Genomic DNA, 15,693 nt, shown 5'->3' with positions numbered 1-15,693 from the left:
TCACATACAGTGACTGCAGACTCTTATCTCTACCTGAACAACCCCTTCAAGAGGTTGCCTAGCTGAGATTATTCATTGCTATATACATTATTGGGGAATTATGAGTTAATAAAGAGAGGTCAGTATCTTAATTTCTGATTTACAGTGGAGAACATTTGCAAAGAGCGTCTGTTGTCCTGAAAGATCTGCATTGTCTTACATGATGATACTGAAGGAAAACTGAGCAACTTCCACCACAAGGGAGTAGTCTAAGTAGGAGTGCTCTTATATGCATTAGATTGTCAGCTAATCCTGACATTGATCATACATTGACATACTCTACGCAGTTCGTGTTGAGAAAACTGTATAAAAGTTATAGATGAGCAAATTGTTTCAAGAAAAATTGAAATTTGCTTTAAATTTCAACAAAAATTCACCAGAATCGGTATTATTTGCTGTTCGATTTACGCATTTTTTTTCAAAATGACAATCAGGAACGGGGTTAATGAAAATAAAAAAAACAATGCTCACCTTGGTCCTCACTTATTTCTTTTGATTTTGTCACCAGGGTGGACTTCATTGGGCCATTTTTTAGTGTCTTCCGGAACGTGGTATCTTTGGCATCTCTTGCATTGATTAGGTTGTGATGTCATGAAACCTCATAAAGTCACAGCCTAGACACCACAAGAAATGCCAAGGCTGTTGGGTTCCAGGAGCTGAGCTGATTGGCTCAGGATGCAGGAAAATGCCTAAGATGACCCAGTGAAGACCACAGTGATCAGGCCAAAGATAAATGGACCAAAGCAACGATGCTAGACAAGGCAATACAGGTGAGATTTGGGTCAATATCATTTTTTATTATATTTTACTTATTATTTTCTATGCTCTTGGGTCTTTAGAGACCTCAGGCCATAATGGTGTACATACGTTTCACATAGAATAAATTAAATTTCCAGGTCGGGCAAAATACAAAAGTTCTATTTCTGCAGCTTTGATCATTACTAATTCAAAATAAACAATCCATGGCTTGGAATCAAAGAGAAGTTAGATTTATTTATTGCAGTATATGGTCTCTTTAAAAGTCTGTACAATTTTTGTTTGTAAAGTGTCAACATGTATCACCCTGAAATAAAGATTTTGATCACATCAGCAAAGTAGCTTTGGAATATGATGTAAACTGTACACTTAAAAAAGCAACACTTTTCTGTAGACAGTTATCTTTGCCTAATTTTTTCTTTGCAGAAAACCATGCATACTGTATATGTTCAAATTTAGCCATTTCCAACTCCTTATAGCTACAATAGCTATACCATAGCTACAACAAAACTGAAGTCTTCCAGGTATCAATATTTGGGTGCTATAAAACCTGTTTACTCATTGCATGGTTTGTAATGGGTACTTAGATACAGTCTGTAAGGTTTAACTACATGTGAGAATTAATGTAGTCCCCATTCCTTAATATCTACGTTTCTATTTCAGGTTTACAGGATCAAATTCACCACCCCCAGTCATCAGCAGCAAGAATTGGCTACGAATTCACTTCACTTCTGATGGCAATCATAGACAGAAGGGTTTCAGTGCGCAATACCAAGGTGAGTGAAAATCACAGAAATTATATATATTGACCTAAACATCAGACTCTGCTTTGAAAATTGAAAATGATTGAATTATATACAGAACTGACGTCATGTAAGTAGATAAGTTAGATAAATCAGTCTTGTTATAAGCTACAGTATGTTGTACTTACAGTATGTTTGCTTAAAACGTAATAGGACATTGTCCCTCTGAAGAACCTTACTGTTAGCCAGTATAGTTCCCGCTATGGTGGACTTGTTGCAACCACTTATCTTCACCTATCTGAATAGCTGCCAGGCAAAATTACAATTTCCTCCCCAACCGCTTGAAGGCATCCCAGAACCAGAGCCAGAATCTCTAACAAGCTGACTATGTAGGACTATGGGCAACCCTTTCATATGAGAATCCTGCACTCCTCCTACACCCTTGTGAGTGTGGTATCGGCAGGTTCGGCTGATGTTAGTCTAATACATAATGGTGACCTTTACTTTAGTCACACTTTGCATTCTTTGTACTTGTGTGTCAATGGAAAATGTAGCAAGAAATGGTTCAGCTCTACAAATGCTTAGGTAGGAATTTTTCAATTGACTTTTTTCAATTAATTTGTCACAAATCATGTTGCATGCCATATTGTTCGCTATAACTTTTAGTATTGAAATGTGCCCAGGTTTAATTGAACTGGGTAAGAACTTTGTCTTTTCTACATGTTTATCAAGTTTTCAGAAAAAAATTAGTGAACCAATTCTATTCTAGCAGTACGGTGGCTCAGTGGTTAGCACTGTTACTTTGCTGTACTGGGGTCCTGGGTTCAAATCCCACCAAAGACAACATCTGCAAGGAGTTTGTATGTTTTCCCCGTGTTTGTGTGGGTTTCCTCCTGTTTCCTACCACACAACAAAGACATAGTGATAGGGAACCTAGATGGTGAGCCCCAATGGGGACAGTGATGATAATGTATGTAAAGTGCTGTGGATATGACGTTTCTATATTCGTGAGCAAAATACGACCAGAATGCACCATATTAATTCTGAAATATGTGCCGTTTAATCAGTTTGGCACAACTTATAGTTTTAGACTGACATATGAAGCATCAATCTTAATGTGTGCCTTTTGCAATTTTTTAGCTCAGGCAGCATAATCTAGTCTTGTTTATTACAGTATGCCGACTTTTGCTGTATAAATGATTCATGAGAAGACGTATCTGTTTCCTTAGTCTATCAAGCTTTGCAGTTGTATTCACAGAAGCACAGATATCCCAAAAGGCAGAACTGACATGCTGTGCTTTTTGTCATTTCAGTTTTTTTCATTACTGTTTGACAATACTAATCTTTGGAAGCATTGAGGTTTCGCATTTAACAAAGCCACAGTGAGATAGTCATAAGGCATAGCGAAGATTTATTTAACGAGAAGATGATAAACTGAGAGTTTCTGGCAGTAAGAGTACAAATAATACTGATAATGATGTAACCTGAATCTCCTGAGCCCCAATTCAAAATCTGGAACAAGCACCCCCTCCTATGAAGTATCATTTCTAGGCAGTGGATCCTCTCTAATGATCTGGGGCAACTAGTTCATCTGCCCTCTCCTATATCTGTGGCTTTAAACAGTAAGACTAACGAGTACTAGGTATTCTCTATTTAGTATATTAGGCACCGGCCTAGTTTTCATGCTATTATGGGCTCTGTGCAGTAATGGTCGCACCTTTACAGCAAAATACATACCAGGTCTGTGGTGGAAATTTGACATAAATGCCAGGAACATCTGAAGGCCTATATCCCAATATGCCCACTGGCTTTACTAACCAAATGTATGCCAACTGTATAGCTCAGCTTTATTTAACCCTGGGCAAAGGTTTAGCTTAGTTGTCATTTCACAAAGTAGTTTTGTACAGTTTTTTCCCCAGCAGTTCATATATAATGTTTAGTCAAGTAGTCCCCATGCCATCCTCTCATTCCCATCTTTGATGAACCTCTGCCACACTCTGGTACATTCATGTCCTTTTGGTGTACTTTATTTAGTTTATATTGGCAATAAAACCAATAATGGAATGAAAAGTAAGCTGGAATATACTTTACAATGCAGTTGTAGACAAATGCTGCACAATATGTGGTATGCTTGCTTGTGAATAGGAGCCACCAGAAGATGTATATTTGTATAGGTATTCGATTTAAAGGGGTTGACAAATCTTGGAAGAAACATCTGCAGTTCCCTGTGCAGGTGGATGGTCATGTGAGCACATGTATTTGATTTCCCTACCTGTGGTCATATGCTCGCTAGTTTTATCCGACTTCTCTTTTAGGCCGGTTTCACATTTGCAGTTGTGTCCGCAGCGTTTCTTCCACAATTATCCGCATGCATTGTGTTTTCCTATATTTAACATTAGGGACGCATGAGTCTGCGATAGGTTGCGTTTTGCCGCGTTTGACGACGCATGCGTCGTTTCGTCGTCTGCGGTTTGGCACGGTAAACGCAAGTAGTAATTTTAGAGGCGTCAATTTTCCGCCTAGAAACATATGCGGTTGTTAGCGCAAGGAATGCGGCAAAAAAATGCATTACTATCTATGGGAACGCATGCGTACACATGTCTTTGCGTACGCATGCGTTTGATGCGCTTGCTTACTTCGGACTGGGCATGCCCATTAAAGACACACCCTCCTGGAAATATCAAACGCATGCGAATAAAAAGCACAAACACATGTAAAAACGCATGCAAATGCTGCTTTTTTTACCATCATGCGTAAGCTGATGCGGATAAAAAACGCTGCGTTATCAGACATTGCATGCGTTTTTGCATGCGTTTGCGGTTGCGGATATACACTGTGGATTCTAACGCAAATGTGAAAGTAGCCTTAGTGAAGAGTATACCCACTAGTATTCTCACTGTGGTCATTTGCTCGCTAGTATTCTCACTGTGGTCATGTGCTCGCTAGTTTCATCCGACTCCTCTTTTAGTGAAGTGTATACGCACTAGTATTCCCAATTGTGGTCATATGCTCGCTAGTTTCATCTGACCTCTTTTAGTGAAGAATATACTCACTAGTATTCTCACTGTGGTCATATGCTCGCTAGTATTCTCACTGTGGTCATATGCTCGCTAGTTTCATCCGACTTCTCTTTTAGTAAAGTGTATACTCACTAGTATTCCCACTGTGGTCATATGCTCGCTAGTTTCATCTGACTTCTCTTTTAGTGAAGAATATACTCACTAGTATTCTCACTGTGGTCATATGCTCGCTAGTATTCTCACTGTGGTCATATGCTCGCTAGTTTCATCTGACTTCTCTTTTAGTAAAGTGTATACTCACTAGTATTCCCACTGTGGTCATATGCTCGCTAGTTTTATCTGACTTCTCTTTTAGTGTAGAGTATACTCACTAGTATTCTCACTGTGGTCATATGCTCGCTAGTATTCTCACTGTGGTCATATGCTTGCTAGTTTCATCCGACTTCTCTTTTAGTGAAGTGTATACTCACTAGTATTCCCACTGTGGTCATATGCTCACTAGTTTTATCTGACTTCTCTTTTAGTGAAGAGTATACTCACTAGTATTCTCACTGTGGTCATATGCTCGCTAGTATCCTCACTGAGGTGATATGCTTGCTAGTTTCATCCGACTTCTCTTTTAGTGAAGAGTATACTCACTAGTATTCTCACTGTGGTCATATGCTCGCTAGTATCCTCACTGTGGTCATATGCTCGCTAGTTTCATCTGACTTCTCTTTTAGTGAATAGTATACTCACTAGTATTCTCACTGTGGTCATATGCTCGCTAATTTCATCCGACTTCTCTTTTAGTGAAGAGTATACTCACTTGTTATGGTTCTCAATGGCAAGAGAACATAGCCCAGCAAACATAAGTCCTAGCTCTTGGAAGGATGGAAACTAAACTGACCATGAACTAAACCTGCCGCACAACTAACAGTAGCCGGGTAGCGTTGCCTACGTTTTTTATCCCTAGACGCCCAGCGCCGGCCGGAGGACTAACTAATCCTGGCAGAGGAAAATATAGTCCTGGCTCACCTCTAGAGAAATTTCCCCGATAGGCAGACAGAGGCCCCCACATATATTGGCGGTGATTTTAGATGAAATGACAAACGTAGTATGAAAATAGGTTTAGCAAAATTGAGGTACGCTTACTAGATAGCAGGAAGACAGAAAGGGCACTTTCATGGTCAGCTGAAAACCCTATCAAAATACCATCCTGAAATTACTTTAAGACTCTAGTATTAACTCATAACATCAGAGTGGCAATTTCAGATCACAAGAGCTTTCCAGACACAGAAACGAAACTACAGCTGTGAACTGGAACAAAATGCAAAAACAAATGAGGACTAAAGTCCAACTTAGCTGGGAGTTGTCTAGAAGCAGGAACATGCACAGAAAGGCTTCTGAATACAATGTTGACCGGCATGGAAGTGACAGAGGAGCAAGGTTAAATAGCGACTCCCACATCCTGATGGAAACAGGTGAACAGAGGGGATGATGCACACCAGTTCAATTCCACCAGTGGCCACCGGGGGAGCCCAAAATCCAATTTCACAACAGTACCCCCCCCTCAAGGAGGGGGCACCGAACCCTCACCAGAACCACCAGGGCGATCAGGATGAGCCCTATGAAAGGCACGGACCAGATCGGAGGCATGAACATCAGAGGCAGTCACCCAAGAATTATCCTCCTGACCGTATCCCTTCCATTTGACCAGATACTGGAGTTTCCGTCTGGAAACACGGGAGTCCAAGATTTTTTCCACAACGTACTCCAACTCGCCCTCAACCAACACCGGAGCAGGAGGCTCAACGGAAGGCACAACCGGTACCTCATACCTGCGCAACAATGACCGATGAAAAACATTATGAATAGAAAAAGATGCAGGGAGGTCCAAACGGAAGGACACAGGGTTAAGAATCTCCAATATCTTGTATGGGCCGATGAACCGAGGCTTAAACTTAGGAGAAGAAACCCTCATAGGGACAAAACGAGAAGACAACCACACCAAGTCCCCAACACAAAGCCGAGGACCAACCCGACGCCGGCGGTTGGCAAAAAGCTGAGTCTTCTCCTGGGACAACTTCAAATTGTCCACTACCTGCCCCCAAATTTGATGCAACCTCTCCACCACAGCATCCACTCCAGGACAATCCGAAGATTCCACCTGACCAGAAGAAAATCGAGGATGAAACCCCGAATTACAGAAAAAAGGAGACACTAAGGTGGCAGAGCTGGCCCGATTATTGAGGGCAAACTCCGCTAAAGGCAAAAAAGCAACCCAATCATCCTGATCTGCAGACACAAAACACCTCAAATATGTCTCCAAGGTCTGATTCGTCCGCTCGGTCTGGCCATTAGTCTGAGGATGGAAAGCAGACGAGAAAGACAAATCTATGCCCATCCTAGCACAGAATGCTCGCCAAAATCTAGACACGAACTGGGTTCCTCTGTCAGAAACGATATTCTCCGGAATACCATGCAAACGGACCACATTTTGAAAAAACAGAGGAACCAACTCGGAAGAAGAAGGCAACTTAGGCAGGGGAACCAAATGGACCATCTTAGAGAAACGGTCACACACCACCCAGATGACAGACATCTTCTGAGAAACAGGAAGATCCGAAATAAAATCCATTGAGATGTGCATCCAGGGCCTCTTCGGGATAGGCAAGGGCAACAACAATCCACTAGCCCGAGAACAACAAGGCTTGGCCCGAGCACAAATGTCACAAGACTGCACAAAGCCTCGCACATCTCGAGACAGGGAAGGCCACCAGAAGGACCTTGCCACCAAATCCCTGGTACCAAAGATTCCAGGATGACCTGTCAACGCAGAAGAATGAACCTCAGAAATGACTTTACTGGTCCAATCATCAGGAACAAACAGTCTACCAGGTGGGCAACGATCAGGTCTATCCGCCTGAAACTCCTGCAAGGCCCGCCGCAGGTCTGGAGAAACGGCAGACAATATCACTCCATCCTTAAGGATACCTGTAGGTTCAGAGTTACCAGGTGAGTCAGGCTCAAAACTCCTAGAAAGGGCATCCGCCTTAACATTCTTAGAACCCGGCAGGTAGGACACCACAAAATTAAACCGAGAGAAAAACAATGACCAGCGCGCCTGTCTAGGATTCAGGCGTCTGGCGGACGCAAGATAAATTAGATTCCTGTGGTCAGTCAATACCACCACCTGATGTCTAGCCCCCTCAAGCCAATGACGCCACTCCTCAAAAGCCCACTTCATGGCCAAAAGCTCCCGATTCCCAACATCATAATTCCGCTCGGCGGGCGAAAATTTATGCGAGAAAAAGGCACAAGGTCTCATCACGGAACAATCGGAACTTCTCTGCGACAAAACTGCCCCAGCTCCGATTTCAGAAGCGTCGACCTCAACCTGAAAAGGAAGAGCAACATCAGGCTGATGCAACACAGGGGCGGAAGAAAAGCGGCGCTTAAGCTCCCGAAAGGCCTCCACAGCAGCAGGGGACCAATCAGCAACATCAGCACCCTTCTTAGTCAAATCAGTCAATGGTTTAACAACATCAGAAAAACCAGCAATAAATCGACGATAAAAGTTAGCAAAGCCCAAAAATTTCTGAAGACTCTTAAGAGAAGAGGGTTGCGTCCAATCACAAATAGCCTGAACCTTGACAGGATCCATCTCGATGGAAGAGGGGGAAAAAATATATCCCAAAAAGGAAATCTTTTGAACCCCAAAAACGCACTTAGAACCCTTCACACACAAGGAATTAGACCGCAAAACCTGAAAAACCCTCCTGACCTGCTGGACATGAGAGTCCCAGTCATCCGAAAAAATCAAAATATCATCCAGATACACAATCATAAATTTATCCAAACAATCACGGAAAATGTCATGCATAAAGGACTGAAAGACTGAAGGGGCATTTGAAAGACCAAAAGGCATCACCAAATACTCAAAGTGGCCCTCGGGCGTATTAAATGCGGTCTTCCACTCATCCCCCTGCTTAATTCGCACCAAATTATACGCCCCACGGAGATCTATCTTAGAGAACCACTTGGCCCCCTTTATGCGAGCAAACAAATCAGTCAGCAGTGGCAACGGATATTGATATTTAACCGTGATTTTATTCAAAAGCCGATAATCAATACACGGTCTCAAAGAGCCATCTTTCTTAGCCACAAAGAAAAAACCGGCTCCTAAGGGAGATGACGAAGGACGAATATGTCCCTTTTCCAAGGACTCCTTTATATATTCTCGCATAGCAGCATGTTCAGGCACAGACAGATTAAATAAACGACCCTTAGGGTATTTACTACCCGGAATCAAATCTATGGCACAATCGCACTCCCGGTGCGGAGGTAATGAACCAAGCTTAGGTTCTTCAAAAACGTCACGAAATTCAGTCAAGAATTCAGGAATCTCAGAGGGAATAGATGATGAAATGGAAACCACAGGTACGTCCCCATGCGTCCCCTTACATCCCCAGCTTAACACAGACATAGCTTTCCAGTCAAGGACTGGGTTATGAGATTGCAGCCATGGCAATCCAAGCACCAACACATCATGTAGGTTATACAGCACAAGAAAGCGAATAATCTCCTGATGATCCGGATTAATCCGCATAGTTACTTGTGTCCAGTATTGTGGTTTATTACTAGCCAATGGGGTGGAGTCAATCCCCTTCAGGGGTATAGGAGTTTCAAGAGGCTCCAAATCATACCCACAGCGTTTGGCAAAGGACCAATCCATAAGACTCAAAGCGGCGCCAGAGTCGACATAGGCATCCGCGGTAATAGATGATAAAGAACAAATCAGGGTCACAGATAGAATAAACTTAGACTGTAAAGTGCCAATTGAAACAGACTTATCAAGCTTCTTAGTACGCTTAGAGCATGCTGATATAACATGAGTTGAATCACCGCAATAGAAGCACAACCCATTTTTTCGTCTTAAATTCTGCCGTTCACTTCTGGACAGAATTCTATCACATTGCATATTCTCTGGCGTCTTCTCAGTAGACACTGCCAAATGGTGCACAGGTTTGCGCTCCCGCAGACGCCTATCGATCTGGATAGCCATTGTCATGGACTCATTCAGACCCGCAGGCACAGGGAACCCCACCATAACATCCTTAATGGCATCAGAGAGACCCTCTCTGAAATTCGCCGCCAGGGCGCACTCATTCCACTGAGTAAGCACAGCCCATTTACGGAATTTCTGGCAGTATATTTCAGCTTCGTCTTGCCCCTGAGATAGGGACATCAAGGCCTTTTCCGCCTGAAGCTCTAACTGAGGTTCCTCATAAAGCAACCCCAAGGCCAGAAAAAACGCATCCACATTGAGCAACGCAGGATCCCCTGGAGCCAATGCAAAAGCCCAATCCTGAGGGTCGCCCCGGAGCAAGGAAATCACAATCCTGACCTGCTGAGCAGGATCTCCAGCAGAGCGAGATTTCAGGGACAAAAACAACTTGCAATTATTTTTAAAATTTTGAAAGCAAGATCTATTCCCCGAGAAAAATTCAGGCAAAGGAATTCTAGGTTCAGATATAGGAACATGAACAACAAAATCTTGTAAATTTTGAACTTTCGTGGTGAGATTATTCAAACCTGCAGCTAAACTCTGAATATCCATTTTAAACAGGTGAACACAGAGCCATTCCAGGATTAGAAGGAGAGAGAGAGAGAGAAAGGCTGCAATATAGACAGACCTGCAAGAGATTCAATTACAAGCACACTCAGAACTGAAGGGAAAGGAAAAAAAAAAAAAAAAAATCTTCAGCAGACTTCTCTTTTCTCTCCTTTCTCTGTCAATTAATTTAACCCTTTTTGGCCGGTCAAACTGTTATGGTTCTCAATGGCAAGAGAACATAGCCCAGCAAACATAAGTCCTAGCTCTTGGAAGGATGGAAACTAAACTGACCATGAACTAAACCTGCCGCACAACTAACAGTAGCCGGGTAGCGTTGCCTACGTTTTTTATCCCTAGACGCCCAGCGCCGGCCGGAGGACTAACTAATCCTGGCAGAGGAAAATATAGTCCTGGCTCACCTCTAGAGAAATTTCCCCGATAGGCAGACAGAGGCCCCCACATATATTGGCGGTGATTTTAGATGAAATGACAAACGTAGTATGAAAATAGGTTTAGCAAAATTGAGGTACGCTTACTAGATAGCAGGAAGACAGAAAGGGCACTTTCATGGTCAGCTGAAAACCCTATCAAAATACCATCCTGAAATTACTTTAAGACTCTAGTATTAACTCATAACATCAGAGTGGCAATTTCAGATCACAAGAGCTTTCCAGACACAGAAACGAAACTACAGCTGTGAACTGGAACAAAATGCAAAAACAAATGAGGACTAAAGTCCAACTTAGCTGGGAGTTGTCTAGAAGCAGGAACATGCACAGAAAGGCTTCTGAATACAATGTTGACCGGCATGGAAGTGACAGAGGAGCAAGGTTAAATAGCGACTCCCACATCCTGATGGAAACAGGTGAACAGAGGGGATGATGCACACCAGTTCAATTCCACCAGTGGCCACCGGGGGAGCCCAAAATCCAATTTCACAACACTGACTAGTATTCTCACTGTGGTCATAGGCTCGCTAATTTCATCCAACTTCTCTTTTAGTGAAGAGTATACTCACTAGTATTCTCACTGGTCATATGCTCTCTAGTATTCTCACTGTGGTCATATGCTCACTAATTTCATCCGACTTCTCTTTTAGTGAAGCGTGTTCTCACTAGTATACTCACTGTGGTCATATGCTCGCTAATTTCATCTGACTTCTCTTTTAGTGAAGAGTATACTCACTAGTATTCTCACTGTGGTCATATGCTCGCTAGTTTCATCTGACTTCTCTTTTAGTGAATAGTATACTCACTAGTATTCTCACTGTGGTCATATGCTCGCTAATTTCATCCGACTTCTCTTTTAGTGAAGAGTATACTCACTAGTATTCTCACTGTGGTCATATGCTCACTAGTTTCGTCCAACTTCTCTTTTAGTGCATAATATACTCACTAGTATTCTCACTGTGGTCATACGCTCGCTAGTTTCATCCGACTTCTCTTTTAGTGAAGAGTATACTCACTAGTATTCTCACTGTGGTCATATGCTCGCTAGTTTCATCTGACTTCTCTTTTAGTGAATAGTATACTCACTAGTATTCTCACTGTGGTCATATGCTCTCTAGTATTCTCACTGTGGTCATATGCTCGCTAATTTCATCCGACTTCTCTTTTAGTGAAGAGTGTACTCACTAGTATGCTCACTGCGGTCATATGCTTGCTAGTTTCATCCGACTTCTCTTTTAGTGAAGAGTATACTCACTAGTATACTCACTGTGGTTATATGCTCACTAGCTTCATCCGACTTCTCTTATATTTCATCCAAATTCTCTTCTGATAGAAATAAAGATATTTATTGGGCACATAACTACAGACATCCAAATTACATACATGCGCTTATGTCACTGTATATACATCGCACACTGTAATGATTCAGCAGTCTTCAGACATATATACTGACTGCAGACTATTTTTCTGAGACTGTATAACCTGTTTTGGAATATTTGCGCATGGTATTGTACCTGGAAATGAAAAACGTTAGGAAAATGTCGTCAGCTTTGAAAGTCTGAAGCTGTTAAAGGAAGATAAAAAACTGAATACATGCACAAATAATTTTACATTGCTATGCATATGTGATACTATTTTTTGCCATTTTGTTGCTCTTTATCAAATGGGTTCCAAAAACAGACTCCATGTGCACATACCCTAAAACTCTTGAGATATTTGCTTGGTAAAATATTGCAGAATATAGTATATCTGCCTTGCACTTGTTTTCTTTAGGTATTATCAGATTGTCTAAATCTGAACATTATAAAGAATTACATATCCAGCTATTTGTTATTTTCCATACTCGATCCTTGTAATACGTCACAGACAAAAGCTCATAGGAAATTCATTGAAACACCTTATGTATTTTATACAGGTTAGATAGTGTAATATTCCACTAGAATAACTGCAAAAAATCCCATATTTATAAAAATTGACCCACTGGAAATGTTAAAATCATCTCTACTGTAGAAGAGATTTTACGTTAGTTACTACATTAGCTTGGGATATATACCGAGAAGATATAGGCTCGCAGTGCTTATGGAACAGCTTGCTTTTGTATGATATTTAATTACATAAGGTAAAGATTTCTCCCAGCGAAACGCTTTTAGAAATGCCTCACTGAACCTCAGTTGAGGGATTAACATGAAGCAATATCACATATTTGTTTTGGTCTTATTTTTGTTTAATTAGATAAAATATTTGCCCCATAAATTCTAAATGAAAGATTTAATTTATGATAATTAGTAGGGTCCTTAAAATATTCCTTTTTTTTCCCCTTATTGCCGCTGGTAGAACAATCTGCACAGAAACATTTCTAATGTCCCCCGTGCGTCCTTTACTTCAGTAATGATTCAGATTTTAATATATTTTCAGCCCTTGTTATGCTTTCAAGGTATTAAATCCTGCTGCAGGGAGTCTCCCGGCACTGAATATCTGTGCAGCCCGCAGCAGTCTCATTAGAAAATCTCATTGGCTGATCAACAGGGTGGATTCTTTATGGGTTTAGGTTTTCTACAAGGCCACTGTTAGGAAAACTACCTGGCCGCTGGAACAAAGTACAATGGACTGCCTCGTAGGTTCCACCAGTGCTTAAAAGAATTGCAAAAAGAAAGACAAGTAGAATGGATACAATTTTAACCACTTTACCACATCATGACCTTGTTAAGGTGTAATAGCAATGAATTTACAGCCAAAGAGGTCATGGGGCTATGTTGGCAATCGCTGAGAAAAATGGATTATGCTTTAAATAAGAAAATATGCCAGTACAGAGAGAAGGACTAGCCAGGTGCAAACACTTCGGCATATTAATGTATAACAAAGTAGGACACAGTCATTTATTCCATTATCGGTGATTTAATAATTATATATAATACCATAAATGTTATATATTAGGGATAAAAGCTTCAATTTATCCTTGGCACAAGCATCCTTGATCCTTACAACCGATGTGTAATTATTAATAAAGGAGAATTCTAACCTGCGATTCGTAGTCTTCCCAAGTATCGAAGAGATTAATAGATAACCAATATATAAAATTGATCAAAAGGCAATTTAAGTGGTTGAAAAATATACACCAATGTTTGTGCATAAATCCATAGCCTAATAGATTGTAATAACCTTGCGAGAATACAAACTGTGTGTTCATCTGGATGTTTGTGTCAAGAAAAGGAGTTAGATTTTCCATTCTGGCATTCAGGAAAAGCCCAAGGGGACTGCAATTGTTTAAAGGTTGATATGTAGAGCACCTTTTCTATAGAAATCATCAAGCTTTTCTGCAATATCCTAGAAATTAAATATTCAGCAGGAAAAGAAAACAAATATATAAGTGATGCCTTGATCTCAAGCCTCAATGTGCCATTGTTACTTGACCATGACAAGAAAGTTAATGTATGTGAATGTGCACGCCTATCTTAACATCTTCCATTAACTTTAATAGAGAGTGATCAATCATGCATGTGTTTCCATGTATCTAATGGGATCATGGGAATTCAAATAGCCAGACCTCCACCCATCCATTAATGTATCATCAACGTAAAAGTTCCATATGTTCTTTAAATTTTTGTATTTACCCTCAGAGACTACAGTGTCTCTGTTTGATCTGCTAAAAGGCAAGTTATGCAGTCGTCAGCTTTCTATAAACCTTTATCTACATTGGCATGTAAAAATTTGGGCACCCCTGGGTCAAAATTACTGTTACAGTTAAGCAAATTGAAGATTAAATGATTTCTAAAAGGGCTAAAGTTAAAGATGACACATTTCCTTTGTTTTGTAGGCAAAAAAATACATATTTTCATGTTTTACATTTTAAAAATTACAAAAAAAGGAAAATGTTCCAATGTTAGGGCTAGCAGAATGCACCAAATTATAAGCGAGATGGTATAAGGTGCGTTCGCAGCCCGGGGTCCACCGTGCAGAGATGGAACCTGCTGCTGAGTAATGACGGACTATATGGTGGTACAATGTGGATACACACACGAGTTAACTTCACCCTGTGTGAAGGAAGCAAACCCTGTTGCATCACAGGGCCGCGGTACCGCACCAAGAGCACAAGCAAGGAGTCCCAGAACTCAATCCCAAGACACAGGATTAGAGTACGTTCAGACCACTTGCGCTCGACACAGCAACTGGGGTGTCAGAGTAACTGAAAATATAATTTAAATGCACAAGAGTGCATGCAGTGCCACTTTGGCGGATGCCACTAACCACCCAGACTTGGGATAGGAAAGCGCTCTAATAGTGCACGGTGCCTCACTGGCGGTCACAGCAATTGACGCTGTATCGTGTGTTTAGTACTGATGGCTCTGTCAGGCGCTAGATAGCAAACATCCACCTTACATGAGCAGTCATACACAAGGGAGGGGATGATTAATGTGCGACTTTCACACATCAACACACACACAATTTCAAGTATACACAAGCGTATGGCCGTGCGGTCATGTGAACCTTTTATAGCTGCAACAAGTACAGGACCTTCCCAGAAGGACCAATGGGAGGCTGCCACAGAAGTTGAGCACCTTCAGGACCTTCCTAGAGGACCAATGGGATTTACTGCAGTATGTAAGCATGTGAACCTTGATCTCCAATGAGAGATCTTACCTGGTCATGCTCAGTATGTGAAAAGCAGGACTTAGTCCCAGAAAGACCTGCTCACTGCTGAACATTGCTTGCTACAAGGACAGAGCCTGGAAGGGCAGTAGTAACCAGTTGTCCAGTATCAGCCTGAGCTGGACGCTGGGACCGACGTCTCCACTGAGCTGACTCCACTGTGGCTGGAGAAGAATTGGAGACTGCAGCGGAGATGGTTCGAGATTCCCCCTATGCAGAGACGGAAACTCGACACCTAACATCCAATGCAAAATTTTGAGGTAGTCTATTGTGAATTTGTACTTGTGTTTAGGAGAATCAGTTATTTGTGGACGTCATCCCATTTTCAACTTCAGCTTTTTTACAGATAGTGTTCTGTTTGTATCCAGAATTTTCTTGAAATTTAATTTAATCCATTCTTCCTTCTACCCATGATATGTTCCCCATGTCATTGGAAGCAG

At 41.5% G+C, this 15,693-nt stretch overlaps 1 protein-coding gene across 2 annotated transcripts in view; it reads left to right on the top strand.

Annotated features, from left to right (window-relative positions):
* CSMD2 (CUB and Sushi multiple domains 2) overlaps window positions 1-15,693 on the top strand; it is a 1,405,803-nt gene that overhangs the window by 911,091 nt on the left and 479,019 nt on the right. For both annotated transcript variants that reach the window (XM_077296071.1, XM_077296070.1), the window contains exon 6: window positions 1,459-1,571. In XM_077296071.1, the coding sequence (XP_077152186.1) occupies window positions 1,459-1,571 (113 nt within the window). The remainder of the gene's footprint in view (window positions 1-1,458; window positions 1,572-15,693) is intronic.

Source organism: Ranitomeya variabilis, chromosome 3 (genome assembly GCF_051348905.1).
Source record: "Ranitomeya variabilis isolate aRanVar5 chromosome 3, aRanVar5.hap1, whole genome shotgun sequence".
Classification (NCBI taxonomy): domain Eukaryota; kingdom Metazoa; phylum Chordata; class Amphibia; order Anura; family Dendrobatidae; genus Ranitomeya; species Ranitomeya variabilis.
The sequence above is the reverse complement of the archived record's forward strand: the minus strand, read 5'-3'. Positions and strand labels throughout refer to the sequence as shown.